Below are 18090 nucleotides of genomic sequence, written 5' to 3'. Positions count from 1 at the left end.
GTAGGAAGATTCATCCAAATCTAATACTGTTCTTCAGCCAGATAGCTGGACTACCAGAAGAGCAACATAAGTTGACCCATGTTTTGCAAATGGAACTGAAACAGCAGGGGAAAAAAATAAACATTTTTGTAAATTTAAACCTTAGAAGTGCAATGTTCAAAACTAGTGAGGCAGTGAATTGTTGAAACATGTATATATGCTCACTTTCATGTTGCTTTGAGATTTTCCACAATAGAGTTTCCTTCTTCATTTAAACCAAGTTCCAAAGAATTAGTTAAAAAGCAAAATACTAACGGTTGGAAATCTAAAAGGAAACAGAAAAATGCTGGAAATTCTTAGGGCACCTGTGGAGAGAGAATCAGAATTAACAGGTTAATTTCCTGTCTTCATCAGCTCCAGTCTGTTGCTCTCACCACAGCTGTTGTATGATGTGCTGAGCCCTGCCCACATTTTAATTATTTTAGTATAGAATTATGGATTCTATAATTGGTGGACTGTCTCAATCTGTCTGAATTACAATTTAAATCCACCTTTAACTTTTGTTTACCTGAGTAGATTTACTGTGATTTCTTTGTACATGTCTTCTATGTGTGGATGGGCAGGCAGACAGACACAAACAATGTAGTAATGAGAAATATAGTCAGACTAAGTATGCCATTAAACCACACAAATAGTCATCTTGTGGTATAATTATTAACTAAATACCTGTCTGAGGAGGAGGGGGAACAGCTGCAGCTGCGAATGGTTTGGAAGGAGCAACTCCTGGGCCTCCTGTTCCAGAGGGATGGGGAAAAGCAGGATGAATGCCTGATAGAGATGTAGGAGGGTGAACTTGATGCTGATGTTGTCCTGGATAAGCTGGCATTGGTCCAGGCTGTGTACACGGTGGTAAAGTGCTGGAGGGCTGATAAGATGGCACTGAAGCTGGGGCCATTAATAATGGTCCTGACATAGATATACTAGGCATTGTAGGACCACTCAGCGAGGCTGTAGGTTGAGATGGACCAGTCAATCCTGAACCTGGCAAAGGCTGCTGTAGAGGATAGGATGGGAATCCACTTGAAGGAATTTTTGGCTGTCCATAATTCTGGTATTGTGAAAATGCTATGGGGAAAAAAGAAAAACACAAAAAATATATTTAAATTAAGTGAAAATATTACAAAACTATGTTACAATATTTTTCTCTTTCCTGATATTCACCCTTCAGCAACAATATCCTTCATTTAAAACTTCATGAGCAGAGCATTTCTCTTTATTTATATGCCACCCCAACTCAGAAAACGGTAGGATCAGACTGAACTTCAGTGGATACTAAGAGTACTTTGAACTGAAAATACTGAAAATCTCAAGCAGATGAAAATGCACTGAACCACCAAATCTAATGGGAATTTGCAGCCAAGAAAAATACTTGGTGAAACTGGAGATTTGCCGTTAAAGTGGCACAACGTTTTCATGTTTTTCTATTTAATATATTTTTCAGTTATTGCAACATCAAAGTCCTGGATGAACTGGTAGCTTAGACAACAGACTTTCTTTTTTTGGGTTCAATTCAGCCACATTGGTGGAATTAAAACATTGTATGTGGGTGAGATTGGACAAATATTGGTGGACTGTCTCAATCTGTTCAAAACAGACATTTATAGAGAAAACAACTGGTAGATAGAATGGAATTGTCCTTTGTTAAGTCTGAGTTGCTATCACTGCTGGGGAAGGGCTGGATAAGTGCTTGCTGTGTATTTATGACTCATCACAAGCATCAACAATTGAAGACAAAAAAACATCCCACTTCCCATATGGTAAACACTGATCACCACTAAATTATAAAATAGGAACTTACATGTATTTTATTTTAATAGGAATTAGTTTATTCATATCTAAATGCATTATCCCTTAAACATATCTCCTTTTCAATGACTAAGAAAATAATCACTTAACACTATTTCCAATAAATTTAAAAGGTACATCAACCCATCTATGAAACAGATTACCTTGTGCTGACATTGTGGTAGGATGTTGTGGATAGGTGGAGTGTGTTCCTCCTGATTTGGAGTGGATATTGGTGGTGCCCTGTATTCCAGCAATGCCCTGAGCTGAGGGAGCAAATGGAGGTGCTACAGGGGCAAGGTGTGGAGTAAATACTGTTGTAGCTGATGGACGGACTTGGGTCTGGGAACAAAACGGCACCTGATATGGAGACTAAAGACAAAAACTGAGATTACAAATGGGATCAATATACATAAATTTACTCAACAAGTCTCACAAATAACTTTATTAATTCAAATTTCAATCAAAATAGTCTTGATTGCACACTGCAATTTCAAAATTCCGTGAGTCGGCTGGTGTGGTATACTGTGTCTGGTGCTCCCGGTGTGGCCTTTTATATATTGGTGAGACCCGACGCAGACTGGGAGACTGTTTCGCTGAACACCTACGCTCAGTCCGCCAGAGAAAGCAGGATCTCTCAGTGGCCACACATTTTAATTCCACTTCCCATTCCCATTCTATCCACGGCCTCCTCTACTGTCAAGATGAAGCCACACTCAGGTTGGAGGAACAACACCTTATATACCGGCTGGGTAGCCTCCAACCTGATGGCATGAACATTGACTTCTCTATCGTTAATGCCCCTCCTCTCCTTCTTACCCCATCCCTAATATATTTTTTTTCTCTCCCCCCCTCTTTTTTTCTTTCTCTCTCTGCCCATCACTCTGCCTGTTCTCCATCTCCCTCTGGTGCTCCCCTCCCCCTTTCTTTCTCCCTAAGCCTCCCGTCCCATGATCCTTTCCCTTCTCTAGCTCTGTATCTCTTTTGCCAATCACCTTTCTGGCTCTCAGCTTCACCCCACCCCCTCCGGTCTTCTCCTAACATTTCGCATTTTCCCCTCCCCCTCCTACTTTCAATTCTCTTACTATCTTTCCTTACAGTTAGTCCTGACGAATGGTCTTGGCCCGAAACATCGACAGCACTTCTCCCTATAGATGCTGCCTGGCCTACTGTGTTCCACCAGCATTTTGTGTGTGTTGCTCAAATTTCCAGCATCTGCAAATTTCCTCGTGTTTGTCAAAATTTTAATGTAAGTTTTAAAAAAACAGTTAATGGAGCAAAGTGACAAAATGCACATATACTAAAAATAACTCATGCAGAATATAATGGATGTAATGAAAAGTATGTATTTAAAAGTTTGGACAAGTACAAGAGAGCAAGTCATGCAGAGTGCACAATGTAGCTGGGAGCAAATGTAGAGAATGTTGAGAATATCAATAGAAAAGTTACCACAGCAAGTTCAAGAGAGGTAACGATAAATTACACAAAAATATTGAAGTACACCTAGGAGTAAGTAATGAAATACATTTAACATAAAAAGTGCTAATAGTTCAGATGTTTTTGAGCATTCAGATCTTTGTTTACTCATCCAGTGAGTTGATGGATGCATTCATAGTGATACCTGAGCCAAATGTTGAAATGTGCAACCATACTATGCAAAAGGTAGGGTGAAAAATATGTAAAACCCAGCAAAGAATGTTCATGGAGATGCAGGGCCAAGTAAACAGGAACAGAACAAAGATGTGCACACAGAATGGGGAGAAACATCACAAAATAAATTCAGTTGGGATGGCACTGTGCTACCTACCTGCTGGGACGGTTGCTGATTTGTCCGCTGAGGTGGTGTCTGACGAGCTGGAGTGGCAGCAGGAGAAGCAGTTGGATGTGGTCTTCTTGTCAGAACCCGGTTAAACGGAAAAGGAGGCGGCTGTTGACCCATCATAGCTTCACCTTGAGCGTGGAACAGTCTGTCTCGGAGCTGGAGTATTATAAACTAAAAGAGGCAATTGAGTCTTTTGAGGTAAAGTACATTAGGATACTTGAAAAACAAGAAGATAAAAATAACTAAGATTTGATGGGTGGCGTCCTGCTGTAAAATGTCTTAGTAGAACACAATTGTGAAATAATAATTTCCGAGGAACTTGCTTCTTAACAACATACTAAAGACCATTCAGCTCATCAACTATACGCAGGCTCTCAGATCTATGCCATTCCCATTTCCTTCCTTACTTCCCTATAACCATATCCCTCACACATGCCTATTAATATATCTCTAATAGGTAATCTAAGACAACACTCATTGTTTTGTTGATCAATGTATTAATGGATATTTACAATCACTAAATCTTCAAATACAAAATTAAATGTCATTCATTGCCATACACTTTAGATTTTTGGCTGATTTTGAAGTTATCAGTTATCAGCCAGGGAAGTTAACAGCATCTTTCTTCCCGTCTTATTACTACAATTAAAATTTGGTATGCATTTCACAAATCTTGAAAAAGTAGTAACAAAAACAAAACTTTATACATAAAATTGCAATTTAAAAGGATTAGAATATTTCAGTTCATCTCATTTCACAACAATTATTTTCAAATTTGGCAAACAGGTGCATTTTCAGTGCTTTTTAAAATTATATGTCTGAGTAAATGTATATAAATTGTGAATTACAATGTCAAAAAAGCAACACATCTTTTTAAATATGGTTGATTAGATGCACCTAATCTGATACCAGACAGTGACCCCATTAAATTCAAGTTTATTGTCATTCAACCTGTACTCATATACAGTATACAGCTAAATAAACAGTGATTGCTTTGTCTGTTTTGGTTCCTCAATTTTCGCTCAACCCATGTTTAGCAATCTTAACTCCAGCTTCTCTTCCTCCCCCCCACCAGAAGTGCTGCAGATTTTGTTGCCCATGTGATAAGTATTTTCTGAGATCAATCCTTAAATGTCTAGCAAATTGGTTTCTGACATCCCCCCCCCCCCCACCGCTTCCTCCCACCCTCACCAGGGAAACCTACATATATACTCAATCCAAGCTTAATTTATCTTAAATAATATGCAGAAAAAAAGCCTCAAGTCATTAAGATAATGACATATACGACATATTAATAACAATGTGGGTAACTAAGGATCCATTTTGATTGAAAAACTAGGATGTAGAATGTAACCACATCATTATGAAATGTGTAAAGGGTGATGCATTGCTTGAGTAAAAGTACAGTAAAATGCATTTCTAGTTGTAAGATGTTAAGAAGACTAACATGGACCACAAAAGAGTGAAAAATGGTAGATAAAGGGATGGTTAAAATGACAGCCAAGGGGCTAAACTTTGCTCCAGTCCCCAGGAACTGTACCTTATCAGGACTACACTGGCAGAGTAGAGCAAGCAATGCAAAAACCACCGGATACCATGGAGGAGGTAAGGATAGAGGACTGCATGGCCCTCAAAATGGCCGTTCTGCCGAAACTGAACATTACAAAAGGAAAGCGAATAGCCCTCTGGCAAAACCCAGCCATCATTTTACCAGCTGACAAAGGAAATGAAACATCCTTGGAGGAATACCACAGGAAAGTCCCACAGGTTCTGGATGGTCTGGCTTACAGAGTTCTACAGTGCGATCCTACCAATTTGACAGTGAAGGTGACCTCCGCCTTACTGAAGAAATCCGAACTGCCAGCAGACATAAACGGGACACTTCTATCTCAGGTGCCTGTACCACCAAGACTTTATGGGCTTCCCCGAAGCTTATCATCAGTGTGATAGATTCTGTGACTTACTACCTCACTAAGCATTTAATGACCACACTGTTCTCCTTTGTTGGGGGCTGTGAGCACCACATCACAAATTGAACCAACTTCATAAAAATTATAACCAACATCCTGCTGACCCTGGAGGACATAATGGTCCGTTTCAATATGGTGTCCCTGTTGACGAGAGTTCCAATTAAGGACACCTTGGTCCTTCTGCGGTCAAGGTTTGATAAGCGTATCACTGACCTTTTTGAACACACCCTTACATTGACGTACTTCTCGTTGGACAAGACTCAGAATGATTTTGCAGGGACACGCTTATCCATGATCGTTATAATACAGTCCGTGACAACCATGGTATATCCATTCAGATCCTCAAATGAATCCCTTAAACACGGCCTAATTCAACTCACAGCAACCCTGTAGCTGCTTCTCTGCCTCTCGCAACCAACTCTTTATTATCCCTATGGAGCCTTGGATCTTTGGCCTCTACCTGTATGTAGTAGGTAGGAGGACAGCCAGATGATCAGATTTCCCAAAATATGGTCATGGCATGGAATGGTAGGCATTGCTAAACATAATATAGCAGCTGTCTAGTGTTTTGCGATTTCTGGTGCTGCAGGTTATACACTCATGATAATTGGGCAAAGATTTCTTCAAACAAGCCTGATTGAAGTCCCCGACTATGATAAGAAATGCATTGGGGTGGGCAGTTTCTTGCTTGATGATGGCAGCATTCAATATCTCATGGCTGGTTAATGTCGGCATTTGGCAGCATGTAAATTGTGATCAGGATCATGGAGGGGAACTGTCTTGGTAAGTAGCATGGTCAGCACTTAATTTAGATGTTCCAGGTTGGGAGAACAAGAGTACAACAAGACCAAGACCGCTGCGTCTAGGCACCACGGAGATTCTATCATGAAACACAGACCCCCATCTTTTGTCTTCTCTGAAACTGCAAGTTGATTCATCTTGTGTATCAAGAGGCCCTAGGGTCTGATTGCCCAATCCGGCATGTTTGGAGTGAGTCATGTCTCTGCAAAACACAGAAAGCAGCAATTCCTCATTTCCATCCGACACTGCAATCTTGCCCTTAGGTCTTCAATCTTGTTCTCCAGCGATTGTACATTTGCTAACAAGATACTGGGTAGAATCTTCATTGCTTGGTGTCTCAGCCTGGCTTGCAGTCCTCCCCTCCTCCAGCTGTGGTGATGTTAAGATGCCATACCTGCATGCTTGAATCCATCAGCAGATTGTGATATTGCTAGTTCATTGAGACAGATCAAAAGTATGTTGCTTGAAGAGAAACTATAGGCTGCAGATTACATGAATATAATTCAGAAGGTAGGTTTAGAAGTCTTGCAAGCAGCCCATGGTTCACCGGCGCCATCTTGGGCTGGTGAATAGGGTAAAAGACTGTGCCTTTAAGTAACATATAAATACTTAAGCCCTTGTCTGTCGCTCTGCTAAACACTGGAAGGTTTGTCAAAGGCAAGCCTAGGTTGGAATGATCAAGGCAATTGAGCCATCAGAGAAGACGTGGGCACTCTGCCACCAGATATAAGATCCAATCCGTTCCTGTGTAATTGTACCTGCCTGTACAATATGCCTACAACATTTAGCACATTTCTAATGCAATGATTAAATGAATAAACCCAATTTTTCTTCAAACAAGCTTGAATTAAAATCATCATAAAATCTAACTCATCAACTTCAACCCTCAATCTTCCATATAAGCTTACGGAAAATACAATAGCATTTACATATTCAATTATGAACCCAACATTAATTTCACAACAAGGCTGGGACGTGGTTTGTGTAATAAGAATCCTGCCAGCTTCTGCATATCTATTAAACCTTGATGTTATAAATGATTGGGTATTGGTATGAATAGCCATATGATCTTTTTATCTTAAATTACAAATACAATAATAATAACACCAAAGCAAACCTGATCTGAAGTGGAAGGGAGGTAGCTCATGGCTGCTTCCAAATTCCCTTGAGCAGCCAGTAAACTGGCATATTGTGTGAGTTTCTTTGCAAAGACTGGGCCCTCCGCAGCCCTGTCTATGCCCTGGAGTAACTCAATCGCCTTCTGCAAGATCATAATCTTTTCCACTAGATCCTGATAAAGAGAGAAAAGATGACTAACAATGTAAAGTGTCAATTACTATGCCCACTATAATACTGCATTTATCTGAACTGAATACTGTGAATAACTCATCAATTGCACTAACACCAGTTATTTATCATTTACTGGAAAAATACTAGAAGATCTAATTACTTTCACTTTGTTTTAGATTATTTTTATAGCTAATGTCAACAGCAAGCATTTCAAAATAAGTGTAGCACATTTTCAATACCGAGAAAAGAATGTTAAATCGGGGCAATTAACATGTGAGAAAAGGGGTAAAGACAATGTTCATTCCAATATTCATTTTTCCTGATTTTAAACATTTTTAATTCACTGCAGTTAAATCCACCCTCTAAGCTTTGCAGGAATTTAATTCTGGAAACTGCAGGTGAGATACATTGAAAATTAAGTAACCAATGATCTGAACCATGACCTCCTACCTCTAGTGAAAGCGGAGTAGAGCTTTCATGAGTCTTCACCCAACATTCCACTAGTTTCTCAACATTTCCAGAGCAGATATAACAAAGGCATGCCTGCATACACAGTTGCCCATCATTTTCCATCTCTAGCCGGGATCCTAGAGTATCTGTAGAAGAGGACCCCAAAGGACCCAGAGGTTAATTAAGACCGTTTATTAGAAATATTACTTTACTGTGCAGACCTTAATCTGCAGATTAAAATGAATTTGGCTGATGGAGAAATCCAAATTTATTTTATATATTAAAAAACACACACACACAAATAAAAAACGTTGGGAACACAGACAAGTCAGGCAACATCTGTGGAAAAAGAAACAGAGATAATGATTTTAGGTTGAAGATACATCCTCAGAGCAGAGAGAATAAATTAGTATTTTGTTAAGAATCGAATGATATGGGTTTACTGCAAGAAATTGGTACTGTTTAAAGATGATGCACAATCTCACTAAATGCTGGTGCAAGCAACAGAGGCCAAATAGCCTAAAGCCTGCTACTGTTTATGAGTACTGGTGTTAACATGGCATCTTACTATACTCTTCTATACCTATCTCGGGATTAGCTAAACTATAGAGGCCAGAAAAATCCAGGATTTAATAAGATAATAGCACCTCTATCTTGTACTGGAATGTCAGCCTAAAATTTTGCGTACAAGTCCTGCGGTGAACAACTGAACCATGACTGACACCTAGTGGAATATATTGGATACTATGTGAAATGGGAATCAGTCATTCTGTCAAAAGCATTTCCTCTTATTGCATACTGACAACTACATAACATTTGCTGAACAATACCAAGTATATTCTACACTGAACAACTAGGACCATACAGGTAGAAGTGCTGTTCACTCTTATCATATTAACGTGTCATATTAATTTCAGGAGCTGCCCATTACTGTTTATGAGTACTGGCCTTAAGATCTCGTCTTACTATACTCTTCTATACTTATTTCAGCTTCTGTCCTCCTGTCCTGCACTGTAGGTTTCCCTCAGCCTAAGCACCAAGAGGGAACATTAAATTAATCCAAGCGCCATGTAAGGACAAGACAAATCAGTCACTGGTTTTATGTCTAAATGCTATCCAATTAACACTGGCTTTTTATCAACTTATGTTCATCAGGAAATGATTCATCCCATTTACAAATGGTCAAATCACCTGTATGCATTAAGTAAGGTCACCTTCAAGTACAACTTGTTTAGGCGATGAGCTTCCTGCATCTATAGAACTCCAGAGGCATGCAAAAGTTTGGGTACCCCGGTCAAAATTGCTGTTACTGTGAATAGTTAAGTGAATAGAAGATGAACTGCTCTCCAAAAGTCATAAAGTTAAGGAAGAAACATTCTTTTCAACATTTTAAGCAAGGTTAGTGTATTATTTTTGTTTTGCACAATTTTAGAGTAAAGAAATAAAGGGGCACCATGCAAAAGTTTGGGCACCCCAAGAGATCTGAGCTCTCAGATAACTTTTACCAAGGTCTCAGACCTTAATTAGCTTGTTAGGGCTATGGCTTTTTCACAGACATTGTTAGGAAAGACCAGGTGATGCAAATTTCAAAGCTTTACAAATACCCTGACTCCTCAAACCTTGTCCCAACAATCAGCAGCCATGGCCTCCTCTAAGCATCTGCCTAGCACTCTGAAAATTAAAATAAATGATGCCCACAAAGCAGGAAAAGGCTATAAGAAGATAGCAAAGCGTTTTCAGGTTGCCGTTTCCTCAGTTCATAATGTAATTAAGAAATGGCAGCTAACAGGAATGGTGGAGGTCAAGTTGAAGTCTGGAAGATCAAGAAAACTTTCCGAGAGAACTGCTCGTAGGATTACTAGAAAGGGAAATCAAAACCCCATTTGACCCAAAAGACCTTCAGGAAGATTTAGCAGACTCTGGAGTGGTGGTGCACTGTTCAACTGTGCAGCGACACCTGCACAAATATGACCTTCATGGGAAAGTTATCAGAAGAAAACCTTTCCTGCGTCCTCACCACAAAATTCAGTGTCAGAAGTTTGCAAAGGAACATCTAAACAAGCCTGATGCATTTTGGAAACAAGTCCTGTGGACTGATGAAGTTAAAATAGAACTTTATGGCCGCAATGAACAAAGGTATGTTTGGAGAAAAAAGGGTGCATCATTTCATGAAAAGAACACCTCTCCAATTGTTAAGCACGGGGGTGGATCGATCATGCTTTGGGCTTGTGTTGCAGCCAGTGGCACGGGAAACATTTCACTGGTAGAGGGAAGAATGAATACAATTAAATACCAGCAAATTCTGGAAGCAAACATCACACCGTCTGTAAAAAAGCTGAAACTGAAAAGAGGATGGCTTCTACAACAGGATAATGATCCTAAATACACCTCAAAATCCACACTATCTCAAGCAAGCCGAAGGTTTTGCCATGACCCTCACAGTCCCCCCCAACCTAAACATCATCAAAAATTTGTGGATAGACCTCAAAAGAGCAGTGCATGCAAGATGGCCCAAGAATCTCACAGAACTAGGAGCCTTTTGCCAGGAAGAATGGGCAAAAATCCCCCAAACGAGGATGGAAAGACTCCTAGCTGGCTACAGAAAGCGTTTACAAGCTGTGATATTTGCCAAAGTGATATTTACTAAGTACTGACCATGCAGGGTGCCCAAACATTTGCTTCAGGCCCTTTTCGTTTTTTGTTATTTTCAAACTGTAAAAGATGGAAATGAAAAAGTAATCTTGCTTAAAACATTAAGGAAATGTGTCATCTTTATGCCTTCTGGAAATCAGGCCATCTTTTACTCGCTTAGCTATTCACAGTAACAGAAATTTTGACCAAGGGTGCCCAAACTTTTGCATACCACTGTACTTGTAGGTACTTCAATCCCCATTACATATTTACAATTCAGAAGCAATTCTTTAAAGAGTACAACACTGGAAAGGAAAGATAAGCAAAAACAAACATGGAGGCAGCAACCTACCACATAGAGATGGGAATGCTTCTGGTTTGGCATAAGTCAACAGAGCAGCCAAAGCTTCTTTCCAATTGTCCAGATCACACGATTCTACTATGTCCCTCCAATTATGGGTAACTACAGAAGACACAAGCTGCAAGAAGACAGTTACTAAATTGTGTATACTATCAAGATAAAGTTAGCACTATACTCAAGAGTTACATAAAATTCCTTATTAGTCCAATCAGTTTACAAAATGTGCTGTCAAGAAACTCTTATCACCAAGAAAAGTAATGTTAAAAACAGGTCCACTGAATCATTGAAATCAACTTGAGCAAGAGTAGTAGTGAGATCGCTCAGGTTGAGTATAATGTTCTAAAGGGTTGTCTCAGCTAGCTGTAGAAGCTGATCCAGGATCCTCATATTCTGGTGCAGTGTGAGCAAGAGTATGTGGTGGCTGTGGTTAATTGATATACAATACTAAATTAAATGCCATCAACCTTCAGATGAAATTGAATAAACATTGTCCTGTAATCTTATTTTTTTGCTCCAGAACAATTGTTTCATACTTTGCTGCTTCTCTATTGTTGTGGATAATGGATATAGGCAGCCAGTAAAGTATTCCTACACCAGGTGGTTGTGAATAACCATATCCCCACTTCTTTTGCAAAATCAGCATTTATCATTTTAATACAGGCTATACACTGCCACATTACACTACAGTCAGATCTACTTGTACTCTATTCCAAAGTGTTTACCCCAAACACACAGAGAACAACCACAAACTTAATCTGACACTATCCACCACCAGACCAGTGGGATGCTCATATCAATACAAGTTGCATTGGTGTTATGATTTTTTTCAACATAATTTAGTGAGAAGCATAGTAACCTCAGATGAATTTAAACTCAGTTCACAAGAGTTGAAGAGCTAAAACACATCACACTGCACATAATGTTTCTTCCTGAGTGCATTATTTTAGAATGAATGAAGACAGACTGAAGTGACATTTACCCGTGAAATTTTGGTCTTCCTTTTAGCAAAGTACCTATTCTGTGTCTGTGTAAGAAGCTCTTCACCCCCAGCAATAGCAAGTATGATGGCGTCTGCAAAACGGTCATCCTTGAGACATAATTCAACAGCACCTTCAAAATTTCCTATCAGCAAGGCTTGGCTGATCAACCCATCAGTATCTGAAAAATAAACAAATTAATCCTTTAGCAAGTAGACCACTGTGGGGTCAAGAAGAACCCTTTTGATCTTAACCCCCTCTAGAATATACATGGCATATAACTCGGGCATCATGGACTATTTTAATTAATTCACTCTAAGAAATTATAACATTTAATACCAAAATATTACAGTTGCTGAAAATTAAATAAAATGCTGGAATTGTTCAAATGGTCTGGCATCAATGTCAAAAAAACAATCTTTCTGGTTTCCAACATTTACTTTTTCTAAATGCTTAAATATAACATTTTCATAAAACTCTTAGATGTGAGGAATCAGATATTGGGTAAATGCTGGAACTGTTCCAAGAAATGACATGAAAAAAATATAAAACCATGTTTTAAAAGACCTTACGGAAGAAGTGGGATCAAGTTGGAAGAGCTTGTGTTTTTGGGTGGGTGAAAGCATGACCGTCAATAATGAAGCTATCATGAGATGATGGTGAGACTGCAAAGAGACTGATTATCTTTATATTCATTTGGAAGGGTGAAAAGGGGGTCTAAATTAAAATTACAAAATTCTGTTAGGGAAAGGTAGACTGGGAAGATGTTCTCCATGGATGAGGAGTCTCATTGTTCATCTCAGCCCTAAATCTTCTGTGGCTTGAGACAGAGTCTCTGGTATTCAAAAGGTGGGGAGCCTGTGGAATTTACCAGGAGAGGACTATAAAGGCTAAGTAGCTGAATATATTTAAAATGGAGGCAGATAAAATTTCCTTGGCACAGGAACAGTGTGGGGAGTATAAAACTGAAATAGATGATATGCCTTAGTCTTCTGGTAAGATGGAAGCATCTTTGGTCGCAGCAGGCTCTCTGGGCCAAACAAGTGGTGCAGATGTTTTGTCTTAAATGTTTTTCTTGTGATTGGAAGACCTTGTTGGACAATGCAAGCCTGGTTCATTGCTGAGACCTACAGTGGGGGATCTATGTGGCCTCAGTTGTTGTGCAAACCAGGTTCTCATGCCATGGCATCACCTGTTACAGCCAACTGGGAAGGAAGCGTGGGAGGTGGTGTGGGAAAGAGTAGAGACACGGCAGGTGCACTGGAATCTGTGTTGGGTTGGGGACTGGTCCCTACAGGCCAGTTCTTCCTTTGGTGCTGCTCTCCAGTGTTTGCACCATGGAAGACAAGCCGGATTGCCTTCGTCTGTGGCTGACCCAGCATGAGATAAGGAACTACAGTGTGCTTGTTCTGGCAGAAACATGGCTCCAGGAGAACACCCTATACACCATCAATCTTCAGGCCATGCCACTCAAGAGTCTTCTGCTAATTATTATTTCTTGACTGTATGTGCTATCATAACTATATTGCTGTGTGTGATTGTACGTACTACATTCTGCACCTTGGCTCCAAAGGAACAATGTTTCGTTTAGCTATATGTGTCAATGGTTGAATGACATTTAAACTTGAATTTGAATCTATTGAATGACAGAGTGACACTGAAGGGCCAAATGATCTACACATGGTCTCATAGTAAACAGAAGGAGAAGCACAATTTGGCATAGTCCTTGAAAGGGCTGAGGTAAATTAGAAGGGAAGTCCAAGGTTAGCAAAGTGGTTAAAATTTAGGATATAAATTTAAACATGAAATTGCAAGATCAGAAGGAAAACATTGGAAGTGTTTGAGGACAGGAGTAATTGACAGGGGTCAGGGCAACTGAAGCAGACCTTAAACCCAATGGGAGAAAAAAAATTGGTTGTGAGCACAGTGTAAGCAAAGGAGATATTCAATAGCCTACTTCAACCAAAGCATTGGTAGATGAGGGGCTCTAGACAACAGGACAACTGAAAGAAACAAAAGGGAACAAAAATACTCAGTTCTCTCTCCTAACCAGCACAGTAGATCTAATGTCACCATAGATCTCAGCTCCCTTGGGTAAGAAACAGGATAAAGCAAGAAAACATGAGACAAAGTTCTGACATTCAGTGGTATTTAATGGAAACTGCATTTAGATGTTGGACAGGCTCAAGCAGCCTGCTGATGTAATGGCAAGATTCAAACAAAAAAATTTGCACTGTGCAAAAAATGGCAGGCAGCCAGTTTCTGGAGCATGAATCTAGTCTACATCTGAGCCTTCAGAAGAGAAATGGTCACGGTTGAAAAAGTAGACAAATATGTTTTCTCACACAGACATTTTCAAACATGTTAAGAAAAATGTACCTTTACTGTTGTTGTGTTTTTGTGGACTAGAGGAGATCATGGGGAAAATTTAACTTATGTGTATAAGTTTCCCCTGGAGTAGCCCAGACAGGTGAAAAGAATGAGGCCAACAAACAAGGGGCACAGATTTAAGCTTATAGGATGAGAATATAACTGTGATTTTATTTTAACCAGCATAGGAGTCTTGAAAGACTTATGGAAAAAAGCACTCTCCTATACCACTACCTGAATGGACACCTGATGTGCTACTACCTACAAGGTAATAGATCACATGTTATAAAGTAGGATTTGTCTCAATAGTATTCAAGGTCAACATAGATACAATGTACCAGATAGTATTCTACTGTGCCATATATTTATACAATTCCATAATTTTGGGATCTTACATTTCTTAAAGCCCTAATGCTAGACCGTCAGTAAAGTATTTACCTCCAGTCACAGGGATTTCGAAGATTGGTTTTTCTGCTGGAATATTATCAAAGAAGTCAGTTGTTGAGGCATCTCCTGCTGCAATCGATTCCTCGGAACTTGAACTCTGGAAAAGTAAGTGAACAAAAATACAGGTCCATAAAAGTTCATACATTAAAAAACAAGATACAAAATGTTACTTGTTCCTTATACAACAATGCAAAAGGATTCTTAATCAAATAAACCTGCTCAGAAATCATCATTCCCTCTTAAAAGGTGCAGTAATTGTGATCCATCATATTAGTAACAGAAACAGGATAAGCTGCTCATTAATCTCAGGTGTTTTTAATCACAATATTTGTGCTGATAACCTTCATTCAACTGAACTTCAAGCCTAATACAATTACTTCAGCATTGTTAGTAATCCATGTTTTGATATGACCAACACTGAAGATCAATAAACACAAAGAGCAATGACAGACAATTTAAATATAGAACATTACAGCATAGCAAAAGCCCTTCAACCCACAATGTTGGGCCTAATCCAAGATCAATCTAACCCTTCCCTCCTACATAACCCTCCATTTTTTCTTATCATTCATGTGCCTATCCTTATCAATTTAAAGTCCCATATCTTCATAAATTCTTATTGTGACCCTTTACTTTCAATCCTGAGTGGTAGGCATTTTGGAACAATTTCTAAACCTTCATTCACCTCATGCAACGATGTCTTTGAGAGTCTAACAAGGCACTCTCTGCTTTCTCCTTTATCAACAGGAAGCCCAACAGCCCTTAATTCACTCTGCTGCGCAGCACACAACTGAGGATAATCCTGCCAATGATCTTCCAATCTGCTACCTCACTCTATTAGGAAGTAATGAAATAACTTTTAGCACTGTAATAGAGAACAGGGGGATGATCTTGTAGTAGAGAGATAAAGAGGGAATTTACAGAGTTGGTACCAGAGAGGGATAGCTCAATACAGTTCAAACACACCCAGACAACAAACTGTAGGTTGAAGTGAACCATAGCAAATCCTTACTTGGTTACCAGCCAAAACAGCAAGACAGAAGCTTGCCATTGTACATATAAAGTAATGACTGAACTGCACACAACTCATGTAGCACATTGGTGTGAAAGGTTGACACTACAAAAGGTTTACCTCACTCTATGCACATGCAGAACGTGTAAGATAGAATTAAAGGGGGCAAAGACACATAGAAACATACAAAACCTACAGCAGAGTACAGGCCCTTCAGCCCAATAAGCTGAGCTGAACATGTCCTCACCTTAGAAATTACTTAGAGTTACCCATAGCCCTCTGTTTTTCTAAGCTCCATGTACCTATCTAGGAGTATCTTAAAAGACCCTATCATATCTGCCTCCACCACTGTCACCGGCAGCCCATTCCACGCACTCACCACTCGCTGAGTAAAAAACTTACCTTTGACAGCTCCTCTGTACCAACTTCCAAGCACATTAAAGCTGTGCCCTTTTGTGCTGGCCATTTCAGCCCTGGGAAAAAGCCTCTGAATATCCACATGATCAATGCCTCTCATCATCTTATATACCTCTATCAGGTCACCTCTCATCCTCCATCGCTCCAAGGAGAAAAGGCCTAGTTCACTTAACATATTCTCCCCAATCTGGGCAACATCCTTGTAAATCTCCTCTGCACCCTTTCTATGGTTTCCACATTCTTCCAAGAGTGAACCTCTTCCATCCCCATTGATGATACAAAGATCATTGCCAGAGGCTCAGCAATCTCTTCCCTCACCTCCCACAGTAGACTGGGGTACATCTCATCTGGTCCCGGTGACTTATCCAACTTGATGCTTTTCAAAAGCTTCAGCACATCCTCTTCATTAATATCTACATGCTCAAGCTTTTCAGTCTGCTGTAAGTCATCCCTACCATCGCCAAGATCCTTTTCTGTAGTGAATACTGAAGCAAAGTGTTCATTAAGCACCTCTGCTATCTCCTCTGGTTCCATATTGTCACATTTGATTCATCCAATTCTCTCATATCTTATCCTCTTGCTCTTAAATAGAAATAGTATAATAATAATAATGGAAACTTTGGATTAGGGAGCATTTGCTCCAGGAAGAGTGTCTCCCCTGTTAATGTCAGCTTGTAATAAAGAGCAAGTTTCCTCTGAAGGGAAATACCCATTTTCTATGTGAATTCTTTCCATCTACACTCACCTATTTGTGGATTTAAACATAACTTAGTTAACAACATCTTTCCCCACGGCTCTCTCCAGATAGCTTTTCATTTGCGAACAGGCTTCTTGCTTGTTGTGAATTACAGTATTATCATACACCCAACAAAAACCGGACGTCAGTTTTGACACCTTTGCTTAAATGATGCCCCGGCTGGTTGCTTCTTCTATCACTTACTTCAAGGAAATTGTCATGGCAAGAGTTGGCTCATCATCAATAAATCCCTAACTTCTACAGCAATTTCACACCCTTTTTGCTGTTTTAATTTAAAATTATTATTCTCTATCACCTTCCCTACCATCATTAAATTTCTTTTAGATATCTTTCCCATTTTGTCTCAGTATTGACTTCTCATCATACTGAACATCCTCTGCTGATTAGCCTATTGTCCTCATTTGCAAATAAATGCTCTCTCCATGCCAACTGTTTTCAAAATTACTCTCAACACGTGAACAGTGGCCTCATCAATCCCATTAATACAAGTGTAGATAGAACCTCCCTATCCATTTATTTGAATCACAGATCAGTCACATCTTCTTTCCCTCTCCCAACCAAAAACATCCACTCCTTTCCAGTTCACTTACACATGGGTATTTAGAATCTCAAAAGGCCTTTTCTGCCTCAAGATACCTACAGCTATGAATATGCTCAGCCATTCTGTCCCTACTACTGTTCAAATTTTTACTCTGTCACCTGAGCTTTTTGTGTATACACTCAATGCAATGGGCAAAAGACTAGCTCAGCTATGAAGGACAAATAATTTAGCTATTCACAAGATTTAACTGGAATGCCCCCAAAATTGTTCACTATTCCAGGATCATCAGGAATGCATGGTTTTGGCCTTTAAAATTGACAGTAATTTGTCATTTCGCTTCATTCCCCTAACCACCATGCCAAAACTCTCAGGATCCCCACGCACAAGTTTTGCTCTTTTATTTTTCTCTAATTTCTCCAC

General features: G+C 39.5%; 1 protein-coding gene across 3 annotated transcripts in view; it reads right to left on the bottom strand.

The window, feature by feature from the left end:
• Nucleotides 1-18090, bottom strand: part of sec31b (SEC31 homolog B, COPII coat complex component) — a 91031-nt gene that overhangs the window by 32044 nt on the left and 40897 nt on the right. For all 3 annotated transcript variants that reach the window (XM_073025252.1, XM_073025253.1, XM_073025254.1), the window contains exons 14-21: nucleotides 14935-15040; nucleotides 12129-12307; nucleotides 11141-11267; nucleotides 8158-8303; nucleotides 7535-7708; nucleotides 3632-3817; nucleotides 1989-2196; nucleotides 706-1104 (exon numbers count right to left, since the gene is read on the bottom strand). In XM_073025252.1, coding sequence (XP_072881353.1) covers nucleotides 706-1104; nucleotides 1989-2196; nucleotides 3632-3817; nucleotides 7535-7708; nucleotides 8158-8303; nucleotides 11141-11267; nucleotides 12129-12307; nucleotides 14935-15040 — 1525 coding nt within the window. The remainder of the gene's footprint in view (nucleotides 1-705; nucleotides 1105-1988; nucleotides 2197-3631; nucleotides 3818-7534; nucleotides 7709-8157; nucleotides 8304-11140; nucleotides 11268-12128; nucleotides 12308-14934; nucleotides 15041-18090) is intronic.

This window comes from Hemitrygon akajei, chromosome 21, assembly GCF_048418815.1.
Source record: "Hemitrygon akajei chromosome 21, sHemAka1.3, whole genome shotgun sequence".
Lineage (NCBI taxonomy): Eukaryota > Metazoa > Chordata > Chondrichthyes > Myliobatiformes > Dasyatidae > Hemitrygon > Hemitrygon akajei.
The sequence above is the reverse complement of the archived record's forward strand: the minus strand, read 5'-3'. Positions and strand labels throughout refer to the sequence as shown.